Genomic DNA, 14,528 nt, shown 5'->3' with positions numbered 1-14,528 from the left:
ACAAACAAATGCTGCTGCCTAAAAAACTAGAGCATTACCCAGAATAACCTAGAATAAACATAAATGGCATGAGAATTTGTGTATTTCAGTGATGTTCACTGGAAAAATATACACATTCTTTTAATAAAAAGTAAAAATTAATATTACAAGGGAGTTTTAGACTTGGGGATGAGGGTTATTATGCAAGTCAGGATTCTTAAAAAGTTTCAATGGCAACATTTGACAAACATTTACAGTACCTACATATTAGATATTGTAGTGCACAGGTGTCAAACATGCGGCTCAGGGGCCAAATCCGGCCCACCAAAGGGTTCAATCCGGCCCCTGGGATGAATTTGTGAAATGCAAAAATTACACTCAAGATATTCACAATCAAGGATGTTAAAATCATTTTAGGTCATTTCAGACTAAAGTGGATCAGACCAGTAAAATACTATCATAATAATAACCTGTAAATAATGAAAACTGTAAATTTGTCTCTTTGTTTTAGTGTAAAAAAAGCAAACTTACACAAAAATGTTGACATTAACAGACTAGCCTTTTACAAAAAATGTGAATATCTGAAATGTCTTAAGAAAAGTATGTGGAATTTCAATAATATTCTCCCTGTTATTTAATGTTTTGTGTACTTTGTATTTGTAGATCCACTGTGATCTCTAAGTTGTGATTCACATGTATAAATGATAAACTAAGGTGTAATATTGTTAACACTGCACTTATTTTACTTAAGAATTTTCAAGTTGATCGTATTGGTTCATGTTATGTTCAAGTACAATTCGTAGATGTAAACATTTTCATTACGGAATTTACTTTTTTCACTCAATAGTTCTTATCCTATTATTTTTATTATTTTATTGGCCTGGCCCACTTTGGATCATATCGGACTGTATGTGGCCCCTGAACTAAAATGAGTTTGACACCCCTGTTGTAGTAGATGCAATTAGATGCTTTTCTATGTTTTTGAACAAAATATGTACAAATAGCCTTTTTAAAATATATATACATATTATCTCAAATTTGGTTAATATAAACTGTATATATATATATATGTGTGTGTGTGTTTGAAAACATGATATTTTCTTATGGAAGGAGTCCTCTGAAAGTAAACTAAGTGAAAACCATGAACTGTGACCATATGAGTGACATCCAAATTGTGATGTGATTTTCAGTCAACGTTACCTGCTTTTAAACACAGTGAATACAGAAGGTCCTGGCTAAATGGTTGGTAGTCTGGCTAGGCAGCGCCACCTACTGCTGTATTTCTGACCGTGTATCTACATTTAGTATTATTATCAGAAAACCAGTGAGTGGTATGCGTTTGCACCACTGTACTCGCAGCACCAGACGTTGAACCAGCCGGTTGAAAACTACTGACTTTCCCATCAATTTGATTCATTCCTATCTCAGCAAACAGCTATGTCTTTAACAATAGTCCATAATTATCCCATAAAACAAGAAAAGCCAAGGTGGGATATCGTATCCGAGGAGCGCAAAATTACCGGGATGGGACCGTTACAAAACCGAACGCACCTTTTCCTAAGACCACGCCCACCAGCTGTCACCGCTGCCGTAGCATCAGTAGCTAACAGTTAGCTTACCGCTGCTGTTTGATTGTGGCTCAAACATGACATTTTACATTATTTGTGGTGATTAAACTAACACTATCCAGTAGGGATGTGCTCAGTTTTTGGATGTGATTCTTGGCGACGCAGTGTGGAGCGTTTTAAACTGCCGGATGATCCTGAGAAGAGGCTGGAGTGGGTTGAGTTTCTGGGTACAGTTAATAAGCAGCGGTTCAAGGAGTCCTCCTGGACTGAGATCACCATCTGTAGAGAACACTTTAAAGAGGACTGTTTTGGAAAACCCACCCAGGGTGCCGTGCAGCTAAAACCTTGCGCTGTCCCATCACTTAAGTCAGACTTGAACGAATCCGAGCCAAATGTGCAGAGCCCAGCAGACGTGGTGAGTCCATCTTCCCCAGTAATAACAGACAGTAAATAAATAATAACCCCCTCCTTACAACTAACACACATCCTCATCATCAGTTAGTCAGACGTGATTTATTACATGCATGTGAGGCTGTCAGCTGAGAAAACCCAGAAGAATGTCTATCTGTATGTGTAGTATCAGATGGATAAGGTTGTCTTTCTGCACAGTGATGTAAGTGTTCAGGTGTGCACTAAATTGCCATAATATAGACAAAAATATTTTTATACTGACAGTCTAGCACACAGGTGTCAAACATGCGGCTCGGGGGCCAAATCCGGCCCGCCAAAGGGTTCAATCTGGCCCCTGGGATGAATTTATGAAATGCAAAAATTACTGAAGATATTAACCCTTTCATGCATATTGGTCACTACAGTGGACAGTTATTCAAAGCTATTTCCTTGTATATTCATGGGTTTTGTTGTGTTAGTTCCATGTCAGCCAATACAGTGGACTCTTATGCATCATCTCATACACTGACATTCATACCATTACTGTAACTTTGCTGTTCTTGATAAACCTGATTAGCAGTGACATGTTTTAGTGTAAATCAATTGTTATTTGTAAGACGAAAAGAGTTTTGTTTTTTTTTGGTTTTTTTGCATATTATTTCAATGAAGTGAGTAATAACTAGCTTTAGAATATGTTAAAATATGAGAAAACATCAGATTAGCAGCATTAAAAATGTTTTTTCTGTCATTGTTTTCATATCACTTTCTGATATTGGGTTTTAAACACATTTCTATACTTCAAAAATTAAATGCATGGACATTTTTGTAACTCCATGAAAAGAAAAAAAAAAACTCGGATCACATTATTTTTTTCATGCCTAAGGAGGAATAAAAACACCAAAGACAAAAAAATCTAGACTAAGGTTCTCATACTTAATGCATGAAAGGGTTAATAATCAAGGATGTTAAAATCATTTTAGGTCATTTCAGTCTAAAGTGGATAAGACCAGTAAAATACCATCATAAAAACCTAGAAATAATAAAAACTGTAAATTTGTCTCATTGTTTTAGCGTTAAAAAAAAAAGTAAAATTACACAAAAATGTTTACATTTACAGACTAGTCTTTTACAAAAAATATGAATATTTGAAATGTCTTAATTTTTAATTCAAGATTTTTTTTGCTTAATTCAAGATCTTTTTTGTTGCTTGATTCAAGATTTTTTTTTTTTTTTGCTTAATTCAAGATTTGTTTTGCTTAATTCAAAATGTTTTTTGCGTTATTCAAGATTTTTTTTTTGCTTGATTCAAGATTTTTTTGTTTGCTTAATTCAAGATTTTATTTTGTTTTTGCTTATTTCAAGATTTTTTTTTTTTTTTTTGCTTAATTCAAGATTTTTCAGACCAGTAAAATACTATCATAATAACCTATAAATAATGAAAACTGTAATTGTTTCTCATTGATTTAGTGTAAAAAAAAAAAAAAAAAGTAAAATTGCACAAAAATGTTGACATTTACAAACTAGCCTTTTATTAATAAAAAAAAAAGGTGAATAACCTGAAATCTCTTAAGAGAGGTATGTGGAATTTTAACAATATTCTCCCTGTTATTTGATGTTTTGTGTATTTGTAGATCCACTGTGATCTGTAAGTTGTGATTCACATTTATAAATGATAAACTAAGGCATAATATTGTTAACATTGCACTTATTTTACTAAAGAATTTTTAGCTTGTTCATATTTGTTCATGTTATGTTCAAGTACAGTTTGTGGAAATAAATATTGTCATAACAGAATTTACTTTTTACACTCAAAAGTTCTTATCCTATTACTTATATTATTTTACTGGTCCGGCCCACTTCATATCATATTAGGCTGAATGTGGCCCCTGAACTAAAATGAGTTTGACACCCCTGGTCTAGCATGTAGAAAGGAGTTCTTCCACACTCTCCAAAGATAACAAAAAATCTGTTAATTAATATCTAAAGCACATTACAGTATAGTTCAACTAGTTGGACATTTGATTTGATTAGATTTATTTGCACACAACAACAAATCAAACATTCGGACAAGCAAAGAAACAGATTGTGCAGGTGAGATCAGAAAACCCCATGGGGCTTATAAAATTAATTTCACCTCATTATTTTAGCAAAAACAGACAAAAAATAAAACAATAATAGACCAAGTACAAGAAAAATATAAACAAAAAATAAAACATGCACAGTAACAACACAGTAGATAATTAGCAGCTGAGAGCCATTGTCCATTTATTTTCTCTTATGTAAACTGCTTTGAAGACCTACAGTAAAGCAGTATCAAAATACTTTACACTAGTAAACAAACAGCAGTTCTAATATGGTTTTTCTTCATTTTTATGCCAACTTTTCCGTGCACAGGAGACCGGAGGAGCCTCATCTTCCTCTAATGACGAGTCAGGACAAACCTCACAGGGTAAGACATCTTCTATTGTAAAGTGATAACAGTTTTAGTGTTTACAGTTCATTTGTATGTAACTGATTTACTTTAACTTACATTTTCAGCTGCCCAAGAAATCACAGTGCAGAGCGGTGTCTTCTGTTCAGCCGATATTTCAGATTCAATTATGTCTGTGATGTCAGAAAAGTAAGGCTTCCTCATATTTTATTTTCTTAACTTACAACATTGTTTTTTCAGAGTGACAGCATAATATGAAAATTGTTTCAGAGCTGCATGTTTTCAGATGAAAGAAAAATAGTAGTAGAAAAGTTGCGAATCAGAAATGTCTCCTTCACTTTTTCAGCCACAAGTGCCCGTTATGTGGTGGTAAACTTCAGTTGAAGAAGTTCAGCCATGGGTTACTTATCATCCTGGACCAGCAGTGCCTTCAGTGTGAGTACAGAAATGAGTGGAAGAGTCAAGTCAATGCCAGTGTCCCAACAATGGAACAACACCTGACAGGAGGGAGGGATGTAACTCTGGAGTCCCATCGGGTAGGACGTAAAACTTTAAACACTCCTTGATATATATTTACATTTGTTTTGATATTACAAATCATAGTATGTGATTTATGGGTGTCACTTTTACTCATATCACTTTTTTTTTGCATCATATCTTTTAACAGACAGAGCCAACAGATGAAAATCACAGCATTATTGCAGATACCTCTGAGATCAATGCTGTTATTGAAGAGGAAAGTGATTCCATAGATGAAACAGACCAATCGTCAGAAGATGACTCAGATGAAGATTGGAGGTCAAAAAGAAAGAATTTGCTTAATAAGAAGTGTTATGAGTATTCTGAAATTGATGATGACGAAGTTAATGATCATTCTCTCCGCAAAAACATGCAGCTCTGCACAGACTGTGGGATGTTTTTCAGCAAACGCTGGCCTCACACATGTGAGCACATAACTAAACCCTTCCCCTGCAATATATGTGGAAAAAGATGCGTGAGTGAGGCTGCTTTAAATACTCATGGTAGAACCCATGAAGAAGACTATGAGTTTCGGTGTAAATTTTGCACCCTTACGTTCAAAACAAAGGCGGACAAACTGAAACATGAGCAGGTTCACATAACTGAAGGAAAGCCCTATAAATGCCGTGAATGCTTGGAGACATTTGCCAGTAGAAAAGAACGCAGCATCCACTTAGAAACGCACACAAAATGTCACATCTGTGGGATTGAATTTCGGTGGCCCCTTAACCTTCAGAGACACTTGGCTGTCCACACAGGAGAGAAACCCTACAAGTGTTCAGTGTGCCAACGTGGCTTCAACCAGGCAGGCCACCTTAAATCACACATGCGCCTGCACACAGGAGAGAGGCCTTTCAAGTGTCAACATTGTGACAAATCCTTTACACACAATGTTAGCTTGAAGAGTCATGTCCAGCGTTATCACACCTCGAGTGCTGACCTTGAACCGAAGAAGTGTAAGAAGAGTGAAAGCAGCACTAAAAAGAATGGAAACAACAAAGGCACAGACTCTGGGTTTGATAATCAAGAGGAAGAACAAGATGAACAAAAGACAGAGAAAAAAGTCACAGTGAAATTCAATAAATATAAAAGAAGCACAGGTAGACCCATTGGAAGGCCCAAAAGGGCATCATCAGAGAATGTCAGTGAAGAGTTTCATGCGGAAAGCCAGAGTTCAGATTCTACAACTGAAAAAATCAAGAAACAGAAGTGCCAGAAAACTCAGAGAGACGATAAAGAAAGTGAAAACAATTTGACAAACAGTGACACAGACTTTCACTCAGTAGAGGAGGAGAAGGAGGAGGAGACAAGCCAGACTGTGAAGAAGAGCACAAGCAGATCAGGACGAAGACCAAAGAACTCTGATAGTGACTCGGATTTTCATCCAAAAAACAGGAGGAAAAAGAGTCAGAAAAGAGGTTTGGGCACAGGGAGGCACAGAGGAAGACCAAGGAAGGCTCCAGAGGTGTAAATTTAAATCTATGGTTGCACTGATTGTTATTCTCCAGGCCCATACTGATGTTGAGGTTTAAAATAAGTATATGGCTGACAAATATTTTTTTGTTTGTTTGTTACATTAATGTTATTGTTTATTCCCATTTGTGCCAAGGAAAGCCTTTATCATAGGAAAAATAACTGATTTTAAAGTCTTTCTGCTCTTTATCATGTTATCTATGAATGAGCACAAATGTCATCACACATATTTATAAAACAACCTTTAATAATAACACAACAGGCAAACAGTGGTCACTGCAATCAGGGGAAATGTCATTGTATTTGCTGAAAGCTGATGTTAGTCCAAAAGGCCAATAATATATTGCTATAGTTATGTTTTTACATTTCTTCAGCTACTGTGTCTGTGCATCTGTAATTAAACATTTTGGTACAAATTGAATTTGTTTGAACAAAAGTGGAAGCTCTTCCAAAACTGGACTGCTTTCCTTGTTTCAGCACTTAGTATGACCAACAAAACGTGTACACATTTTATTGCCTTTTATTGGTAATTCTTGCTTGTCTTGATCCATCTAGACTACATTGGAAAATTGCCACATAATTTTATGATAGTTGTATTAATATGGATAAAGTGTAGACCGTTTAACAATGTGTCAGCGTTTCTTTGTGTTATAATTACTTGTACTTTATCTTAATTAACTCTAATATCTATAGAGCAAAAAATAGGATAACTGTAAAATACAGAAAAGTCATGGTGTTTATGGAACCACTGACCACATCAGGGGGCTTGATTTTTTAGGCTTTTTGCTGAAACAAGGGCCAGTGTAGTTATTAAAAACATTAGGATCACGTTTTCACGATCATTTTTCTTGAATGTTTCTGTAGAGGTATTTCTGTGTTTCAGTGGTAGAATATACTGGAAGCACATTTACCCGAGTACTGTACCAAGAACAGATTTGACATGCTTTTACTGAAAGTAATACTATTTTATATTCATATATATGTACTCCACTACACCTCAAAAGAAGTTTTTTTTTTTCCTTTTTCTGGATTAACAGATATAGTAAATTCACATTCATAGTGAACTGTAAATTTAATTTGCAGCTCCCATAGATGCTTATCACAGAGCAGTATCAAATGTTTTTAAAACGTCTATCTCAGACTTTTTCATATTTTTATTTTAGAGCTGCACTTTTACAAATGTTGAGGGAAGTAGGCTACATTGTGAATGAACACTGCCTCTTTCAATTGTTTTCCCACAAATACCCATTTTGTGTTCATACATGGGAAAAGCCAAGTCAATGCCAGTGTCCCTGAAGATCACCATCTAGGCTAACAGGGGGAATAGAACTAAATCTAGTAATCCCACAGGTAAAGTACACAAGTTTTTTAATGTATACAAGCTTGTCAACTTGTTCTTGGTTATATTGCAAATGCCACCTTCAGCTGAGTATTTGTTGACTCTAGCTCTGATATACAAGTTAATTGCAGCTGAGAGAGTACCTCATAAGGACCTCAACAACTTTGTGTTATATGAGGTATTAAAGTCTAACAGTCAGATAGATAGAGAGAGAGAGAGAGAGAGATTTGACCTGCTAAGTGACTGAAGAAGATGGAAATTAGCCTTGGCTGTAATCTTGTGTATTTACATGTGTATGTTCATCAATATGCATTTGCCCTTTATAAATAAATAAATAAATAAATATAAATATGTCCAAAATGAAACAGTCTGCCAAAATCCATACCATAAGCTGTAACACAACGATAAAAAAAAATCAAAAAATAAAAAATGTGCAAAAATGGCCTGAAGGGTCCTTAATAAATAATATTCAATAAATCACATAAAGCTAGAGGACATTTTTTATAATTATGCATTTTTAAGTATAAACTTCATCTTGCAAAATCAACACACATTCTGATGTTTTTAGTGTGTGATTTATTTATTTATTTATTTTATTTATTTTTTTTCAGTGTGTGATTTATTTTTACATCCGGGACACTTTTAATGATAGAACGTGCGAACCCGGCCCATGACCCCGCCCACTGAGGCAGCTAGCAAACACACAGCTAACTGTTAGCCTGTCAATGGAGAGGAATGAAACTCTGGTAGCTAACTGAGATGTTTACATGCATATTAACCGGTGTATAACGCTGTCAGGACACAAAATATAACCAACATGTGCTCTGTTGTCGGTTGTGAGTCGTGGCGTCGCAGTGTTCAACGATTTAAGCTACCTGAAGATCCGGAGATGAGACTGGAGTGGGTTCAGTTCCTTTTGGAGGTGAACGGACAACGACTCAAGGAAGAGTCCTGGACTGACATCACAGTATGTGCAGAACACTTTTACACCGACTGTTTTGAAAAGTACACTAAGTCTGGTACGGTCCAGCTGAAGCCCAGTGCAGTCCCGTTGGTGTGTGTGAAGTCATGCAAACATCTGGACCTCCAGGTGCCACCAGTGGTTGTAAATTCCGAATCAGAAGATGCACATCTGGACAACCCAGTACCAGAGACAGTAGATGCACATCTGCACAGTTCGGTGCCAGACTCAGTAGATGCACATCTGCACAGCTTGCAGAATGGGGTGGGTCTTCTCTGAAACATCCACAACAACCCCCTTCCAACTCTACACAACATGCCCAACATAGTGATGTACATCCCACATGTCAGACACAGCCATTATTCAAGATTCAGCCCCTCCTGACTCATCTTCCCTCTTTTAGTAAGTTCACAGTTTTAGCGAGTTGCTCCATGTTGTTTTGTGCAAATTTAATATCATAACCAATAAAGAAAACAGGGCAGCACCAGTCAGATGTTTAGGAATGTGAGTCTCTAGCTTCATTTAACCCTTTCATGCATGAATTATGAGAACCTTAGTCGAGATTTTATCCTGAGTGTTTTTATTTCTCTTTAGGCATGAAAAAACAATGCAATTGAATTTTTTAATAAGTTTTTGTTTTTTTTGTTTTTTTTTTAATGAAGGTGGATTTGTTTCTTTATTGCTTTAACTAAAAAAATAAATAATCAGTTTGTTACATTAGTGCCCTATCAAGTGTCTAACCACGTCTTTCTCCAGTAAATGTTTTTTTTACTGCCTTTTTAAAACTTGGCCAGGGGACTACAGATGAAAACTAGCCTTCTGGCTAATTCTGGCTTTTTTTTAACCATGTGTAACCATGTGTTTTATGAAATTGCATTGTCCCCTTTCAAATAAACTAAACTAAACTAAACTAAATTAAAAAAAAAAAAAAAAGAGTTTGAATGAAAAAAAAATTTACAACCCAAAATATTGCATTTGAACACTTTTTCTTTGAAGTGAATTTTTTTTTTTTAAATTGAATTTTTTTTTTTTTTAATGAAAATATATTTTTTGGTGAAAGCAATAAAGAAGCAAATCTACCTTCATAATCTTTTGTGAAGTTCCAAAAATGTCCACTCCGCTGGACACCATGTGTTTAATTTTTGAAGGAAGGAATGCAATATCAGAAATTGATATACTGTGTGAAAACTATAAAATCAAAACATTTTTAATGCAGCTAATCTGATGTTTTCTCACATTTTATCATATTCTCAATTTTTATTAGCAATTGGTTTACACTTAAAGATGTCACTGCAGATCAGGTTTATCAGGTAATGCAAAGTTATAGTAATGGTATGAATGTCAGTGTATGGGATGGTGCATACGCGTCCACTGTGTTGACTCATATGGAACTAAAACAACAAAACCCATGAATATTTTAGAGAACAGATGTAGAATAGCTGTCCACTGTAGTGACCACTATGCATGAAAGGGTTAACTATAATATTACTAAGACTGTGCTTTAACACATAAACACTGATGAAATACAGTGGTGGGAAAAAAAGTTTTTGGACACTATGCCTTTGTGATACAGTGCATTAGTGCCAAGTATTGTCTGCAAGATAATGCTGCTTGAAACACATCCAAGTATGATGCTGAAACTGTCAAGAATTCAGTTTTGTTATTATTTCTTGTTAACAATAAACAGTAGTGCAGTATGTCCTGTGCAGTACAAGATGGCTCCACAATCTCACCTTTGATTAATTATTAACTATATAGTACTATTTCATAGTGTGGTATTTGTACTTTCACGTATTTATAAAAGATCTTACTCACACTTTTTTGAATCCTGTAGATATGACAGTCCTGTCATCAGCACTAGGTCTGTGAGTTGATGTTTTCACGTTGCCCACTTGCACAGTACTAGTTCAAGCAGATGTAGCTCCTCTACTTGAACCTGTGCTGTACAAGTTGGCGTTATAAACCTGTTGTCATGCAGTCATAACTTGTTTTTTCCACAGCGCTCCGATATGTGAATGATGGGAAGCTCAAAGATGCTTCATTTTAACGCCAGCTTTTTTTCCAATTCATGTCATAATTTTCTGCAGGAGTCTGTGGAAACTGCAGAGGTTGCTTGTCAGTGTGATAAAACTGAAATGAGAAGATGTCTGCAGTCTGATCCCAAAAGCTCAAACCACACTTTAGCAGGTAAGACAGTAGCATTGTACAATAAAATAATCTCTTTAGCTGGTTCAAGATGTGCTCTGTGTCAAGTGGGTTCTCCTGTTTTAGATGCTGACACTTCCAGATTTGAGAAGATACAAGAAGCAATAAGTACTGAACTAGAAAAGGAAAAGTGGGTTACACTCTTGCAACATTTTTGCTTTATTTGTGGCTTTTAAACCCCTATCTAATGTGCTCTGTTTGGGTTGTTTTTAGAACTCCTTTCCTCCAGATTAAAGGAAAGTATGTAGTGAATGAAAACTGCCTCCTCCAGTTGTTCCCCCGCACATGTCCATCATGCGACCGCACACTTAAGATGGAGAAGATCATTGAAGGAATGCTCGTTATTTTGATCCAGACGTGCCTTCAGTGTGAATATAGAAATGAGTGGAAAAGTCAAGTGGACCCCAGCATCACAGATCAACGCAGGACAAGAGGCAAAAAAGTAGGAGTTCAGTTATTCGATATAGTGTCTGAAAACCTAAGAATCTGATCTTAGTATTCATTATTTTGTCTTTTTCATAAAGATTGTCTTCTGTTTTCTATATCAGCTGGATTCTCATAAGGTGACAGTGCATACGGGATAATAAATTCCACTGTGTCTCCTCTTGCAGCTTCTTTTCTTTTTCAAAGACATTGTGCTACACTTAGTTGTCATTCTTGCTCTTGTGTCACTTTCCAGAAGCTGCGAACAGATGACAACTGCAGCAGAACAGTCATCTCTGAGATGCACACTTTAAGCAATAAAGAACATGATCTCGCAGATGAAGAAGAGGAAGGTGAGGAAGGTGGTGAAGGCCCAGGTTCAGACGAGGAGTGGAAGCCGGAGGATATTTTACTGGCTGAGAAGCTTAAAGGGGAATCAGAGGAGGAAACGGAAGATGAAAGTGGGATCGAGGAAGACAGCCATCTTTCTACTGGTGGCTTGAACGCTAATCAGCTCTGCACAGAATGTGGGCGTTTTTACAATATTTTAAAGCATCACATATGCGAACACAAAATCAAGCCCTATTCCTGCAATATATGTGGAAAACGGTGTGTTAGTGAGATTTCTCTAAGGAATCATAGCAGGGTACACGATGAAACCTATGAACATCATTGCAAATACTGCTACGTTACCTTTAAAACGAAAGCCGACAAAGTTGCACATGAGCAGATTCACCAAGATAAAAAAGACCCCTATAAATGTCCTGATTGTTCAGCGACATTTGCTACCAATAAAGAACGTTTCAGACACTTGGAAAATCACAGAAGCTCAAAGGAATTAAAATGCGATGTGTGTGGGATTGAATTTAAGGATTTACATAAACTGCGGAGACATTCGGTGGTGCACACGGGATTGAAACCCTACAAGTGTCTAGTGTGTCAGCGTGGCTTCAGCCAGAGCAACAACTTAAAATCCCACATGCGCCAGCACACAGGAGAGAGGCCGTACAAGTGTCAGCATTGTGACAAATGCTTTGCACACAATGTTAGCTTGAAGAGTCATGTCCAACGTTATCATGGACATCAGCGTAACAAGGAAAAGATAAATGAAAGGTCAAGTGATGCCGGTGACGCTCAGGATAACTGCAAGAGAGGAGTTGACTCTGGGGTTGATAAGGTGGTAAAGGAACAGCACACAGAAGCAGAGGTGAACAATGAAAGAACAGGTTTGCCAACAAATTACAAAAGACGGACAGGTAGACCCAAAGGGAGGCCCAAGAGAGACACAGCAGAACACTCAAGGGAAGAAGCCAAGCAGGGAAGCAGCACATATTAAATCTGCCAAATTAAAAAGGGAAGAGCTTAAAGAAAATGCATAGCAGCGATGAAGAATGGAAGGAAGGAAGAGCTGACAGGCAGTGATGTATCCTTTGACTCAGAACTAGTGAGAAAGTGGAAAGGATTATAAAAACAGCTCTGACTTTGACCCAGAAAAAGAAGAAACAAAGAAAAACAGGTTTAGAAAATCCCATAAGAGTGGCGAGAATTTAGGGAAGCGTAGAAGAAGAAGACAAAGAAAAAACATGAATGTTTAGATATTTGTAAAACACATCAGTTTAGGGCACAGGTGTCAAACATGCAGCCCAGGGGCCAAAACCGGCCCACCAAAGGTTCCAGTCTAGCCCGTGGTATGAATTTGCATAGTGCAAGTAAGGGCATCAAACTCAAAAATAATATCATAATAACCTATAAATAATGACAACACCAATTTTTTCTCTTTGATTTAGTGCAAAAAATATTAAATTATGAAAATGTTTACATGAACAAACTATCCTTGTACAATAAAATGTGAATAACCTGAACAAATATGAACCGGAAATGTTTAAAGAAAATTAAGTGGAATTTCAACAATATTCTGCCTGTTACTAAATGTTTTGTGCCTTTGTAGATCTGATCTGTAATGCACATGTATGAATGATAAGTCGAGGCATAATATTGATAAAATTGTACTTATATTTCTTAACAAATTACTTTTTTTTCTGGTTATTCATATCCTTTTTGTTTGGATAGTTTGTAAATATAATACTGGCATAATTGAATGTTATTTTTTGCACTACAACAATTTGGGGTTGTCATTATTTATAGGCTATCATGCCATTATTTTACTGGTCCAGCCCACTTCAGATTAAATTGGGCTGAATGTGGCCCCCGGAAGAAAATGAGTTTGGTTTAGGGTATGAAAAAGTAGTGAAAAATTGTACAACATTTTACAAGAATGACAAGTTCATTTAAAACAAAAGAATGATAAACAGGCCAGATACGTTTTTTGTATTTTTTACAAGCTGTGTTACTGATGTTAGTTTATAAAGTTAAAGTATATTTACGTTGTTGTTTTGAACTAAAATAACAGATCCTAAAATAGCTCAACATGAAGCTAATGTACAGTACTGTGCAAAAGTCTTAGGTCAACATTAGGTTTGTTTGTTTACTAAAGTTCTAATGACCACACATATGTGTTTGTCAGCATCTGTATTAAGATTCAATCTGGATATATATGAAGTATGTGCAACAGCAAAAACTCAAGTTGCAGGGAAAGAAACTGCTTCTATAAACCAAAGTGGTAGTATTTAGTGTGATCTCCTTTTGCATTTAATATGTCATTAGCCTTTTTGTTCAGACAGTAGGAGATTTATGGCATTAATTTTCTGATATTTTATACCAGATTTCACATGTTGAATGTTTCTGTTTGTGCTGCTTCTTGTCACAGCGGTCACATTAAATAGTGACTTTAAGATTTAGAACTCATTTAGTTCAGTTTGTGTGTGTCTTTTAAGGTTGTACACACATTCCTTGTATTTTCTTCATAAAAGATAATGATAAATAAATATGTATGCTCATTTCAACCCTGCAAAAACAACAAACCTAGATGTGTTCCCTGAGTTATGTTCCAGAGTCTGCAGTGTCAAGACTACAATTTCTTTACATGTTATCATTTTATTTAGTTTTTGATATATTTATGTGACAAAATATATTTTAGTTACTTGACAGATTAACTATTAAAGAGTATAAAAAGGAATATTCTACAGATACAGATATAAACTTTATTGATCCCCAGGGGTATATTCACTTTTTTTTCATCAGTTCAAGAAGTAAGGCAAGCAAAAAAAAAAATGAATTAATAACAAACAACCGTCAGTCCATGAGTCATGTGACTGTATTATAGAGCCTGATGGCAGTGGG

The 14,528-nt window shown here is 35.9% G+C and overlaps 2 protein-coding genes across 3 annotated transcripts; both read left to right on the top strand.

Annotated features, from left to right (window-relative positions):
• Positions 1-1,573: 1,573 nt before the first annotated feature.
• LOC115437749 (zinc finger protein 492-like) lies at positions 1,574-7,062 on the top strand. The gene is made up of 5 exons (XM_030161079.1): positions 1,574-1,962; positions 4,332-4,386; positions 4,476-4,557; positions 4,715-4,904; positions 5,036-7,062. Exons 1-5 carry the CDS (start codon positions 1,675-1,677, stop codon positions 6,356-6,358), a joined length of 1,938 nt encoding a protein of 645 aa, XP_030016939.1. The 5' UTR covers positions 1,574-1,674; the 3' UTR covers positions 6,359-7,062.
• Positions 7,063-8,382: 1,320 nt separating this feature from the next.
• Positions 8,383-12,904, top strand: LOC115437750 (zinc finger protein 260-like). Of its 2 annotated transcripts, none has more exons than XM_030161081.1 (5): positions 8,383-8,924; positions 10,748-10,847; positions 10,932-10,995; positions 11,079-11,307; positions 11,545-12,904. In XM_030161081.1, exons 1-5 carry the CDS (start codon positions 8,517-8,519, stop codon positions 12,622-12,624), a joined length of 1,881 nt encoding a protein of 626 aa, XP_030016941.1. In that variant the 5' UTR covers positions 8,383-8,516; the 3' UTR covers positions 12,625-12,904. The 2 variants fall into 2 exon arrangements, with proteins under 2 accessions (XP_030016941.1, XP_030016940.1); XM_030161080.1 differs by having other exon boundaries at positions 11,079-11,313.
• Positions 12,905-14,528: the final 1,624 nt, after the last annotated feature.

The sequence above is a fragment of the Sphaeramia orbicularis genome, chromosome 17, assembly GCF_902148855.1.
Source record: "Sphaeramia orbicularis chromosome 17, fSphaOr1.1, whole genome shotgun sequence".
Classification (NCBI taxonomy): domain Eukaryota; kingdom Metazoa; phylum Chordata; class Actinopteri; order Kurtiformes; family Apogonidae; genus Sphaeramia; species Sphaeramia orbicularis.
Note: the sequence above shows the minus strand (reverse complement) of the source record. Positions and strands in the feature narration are given on the sequence as shown.

Bases quoted from the DNA above. Each gene is read 5' to 3' on its own strand.
- LOC115437749 (XM_030161079.1), top strand. From the start codon at position 1,675: ATGTGCTCAGTTTTTGGATGTGATTCTTGGCGACGCAGTGTGGAGCGT. The intron at 1,963-4,331 runs GTGAGTCCATCT...TTCCGTGCACAG, and splicing joins TGCAGAGCCCAGCAGACGTG to GAGACCGGAGGAGCCTCATC. The intron at 4,387-4,475 runs GTAAGACATCTT...TTACATTTTCAG, and splicing joins GTCAGGACAAACCTCACAGG to CTGCCCAAGAAATCACAGTG.
- LOC115437750 (XM_030161080.1), top strand. From the start codon at position 8,517: ATGTGCTCTGTTGTCGGTTGTGAGTCGTGGCGTCGCAGTGTTCAACGA. The intron at 8,925-10,747 runs GTGGGTCTTCTC...AATTTTCTGCAG, and splicing joins TGCACAGCTTGCAGAATGGG to GAGTCTGTGGAAACTGCAGA. The intron at 10,848-10,931 runs GTAAGACAGTAG...CTCCTGTTTTAG, and splicing joins CTCAAACCACACTTTAGCAG to ATGCTGACACTTCCAGATTT.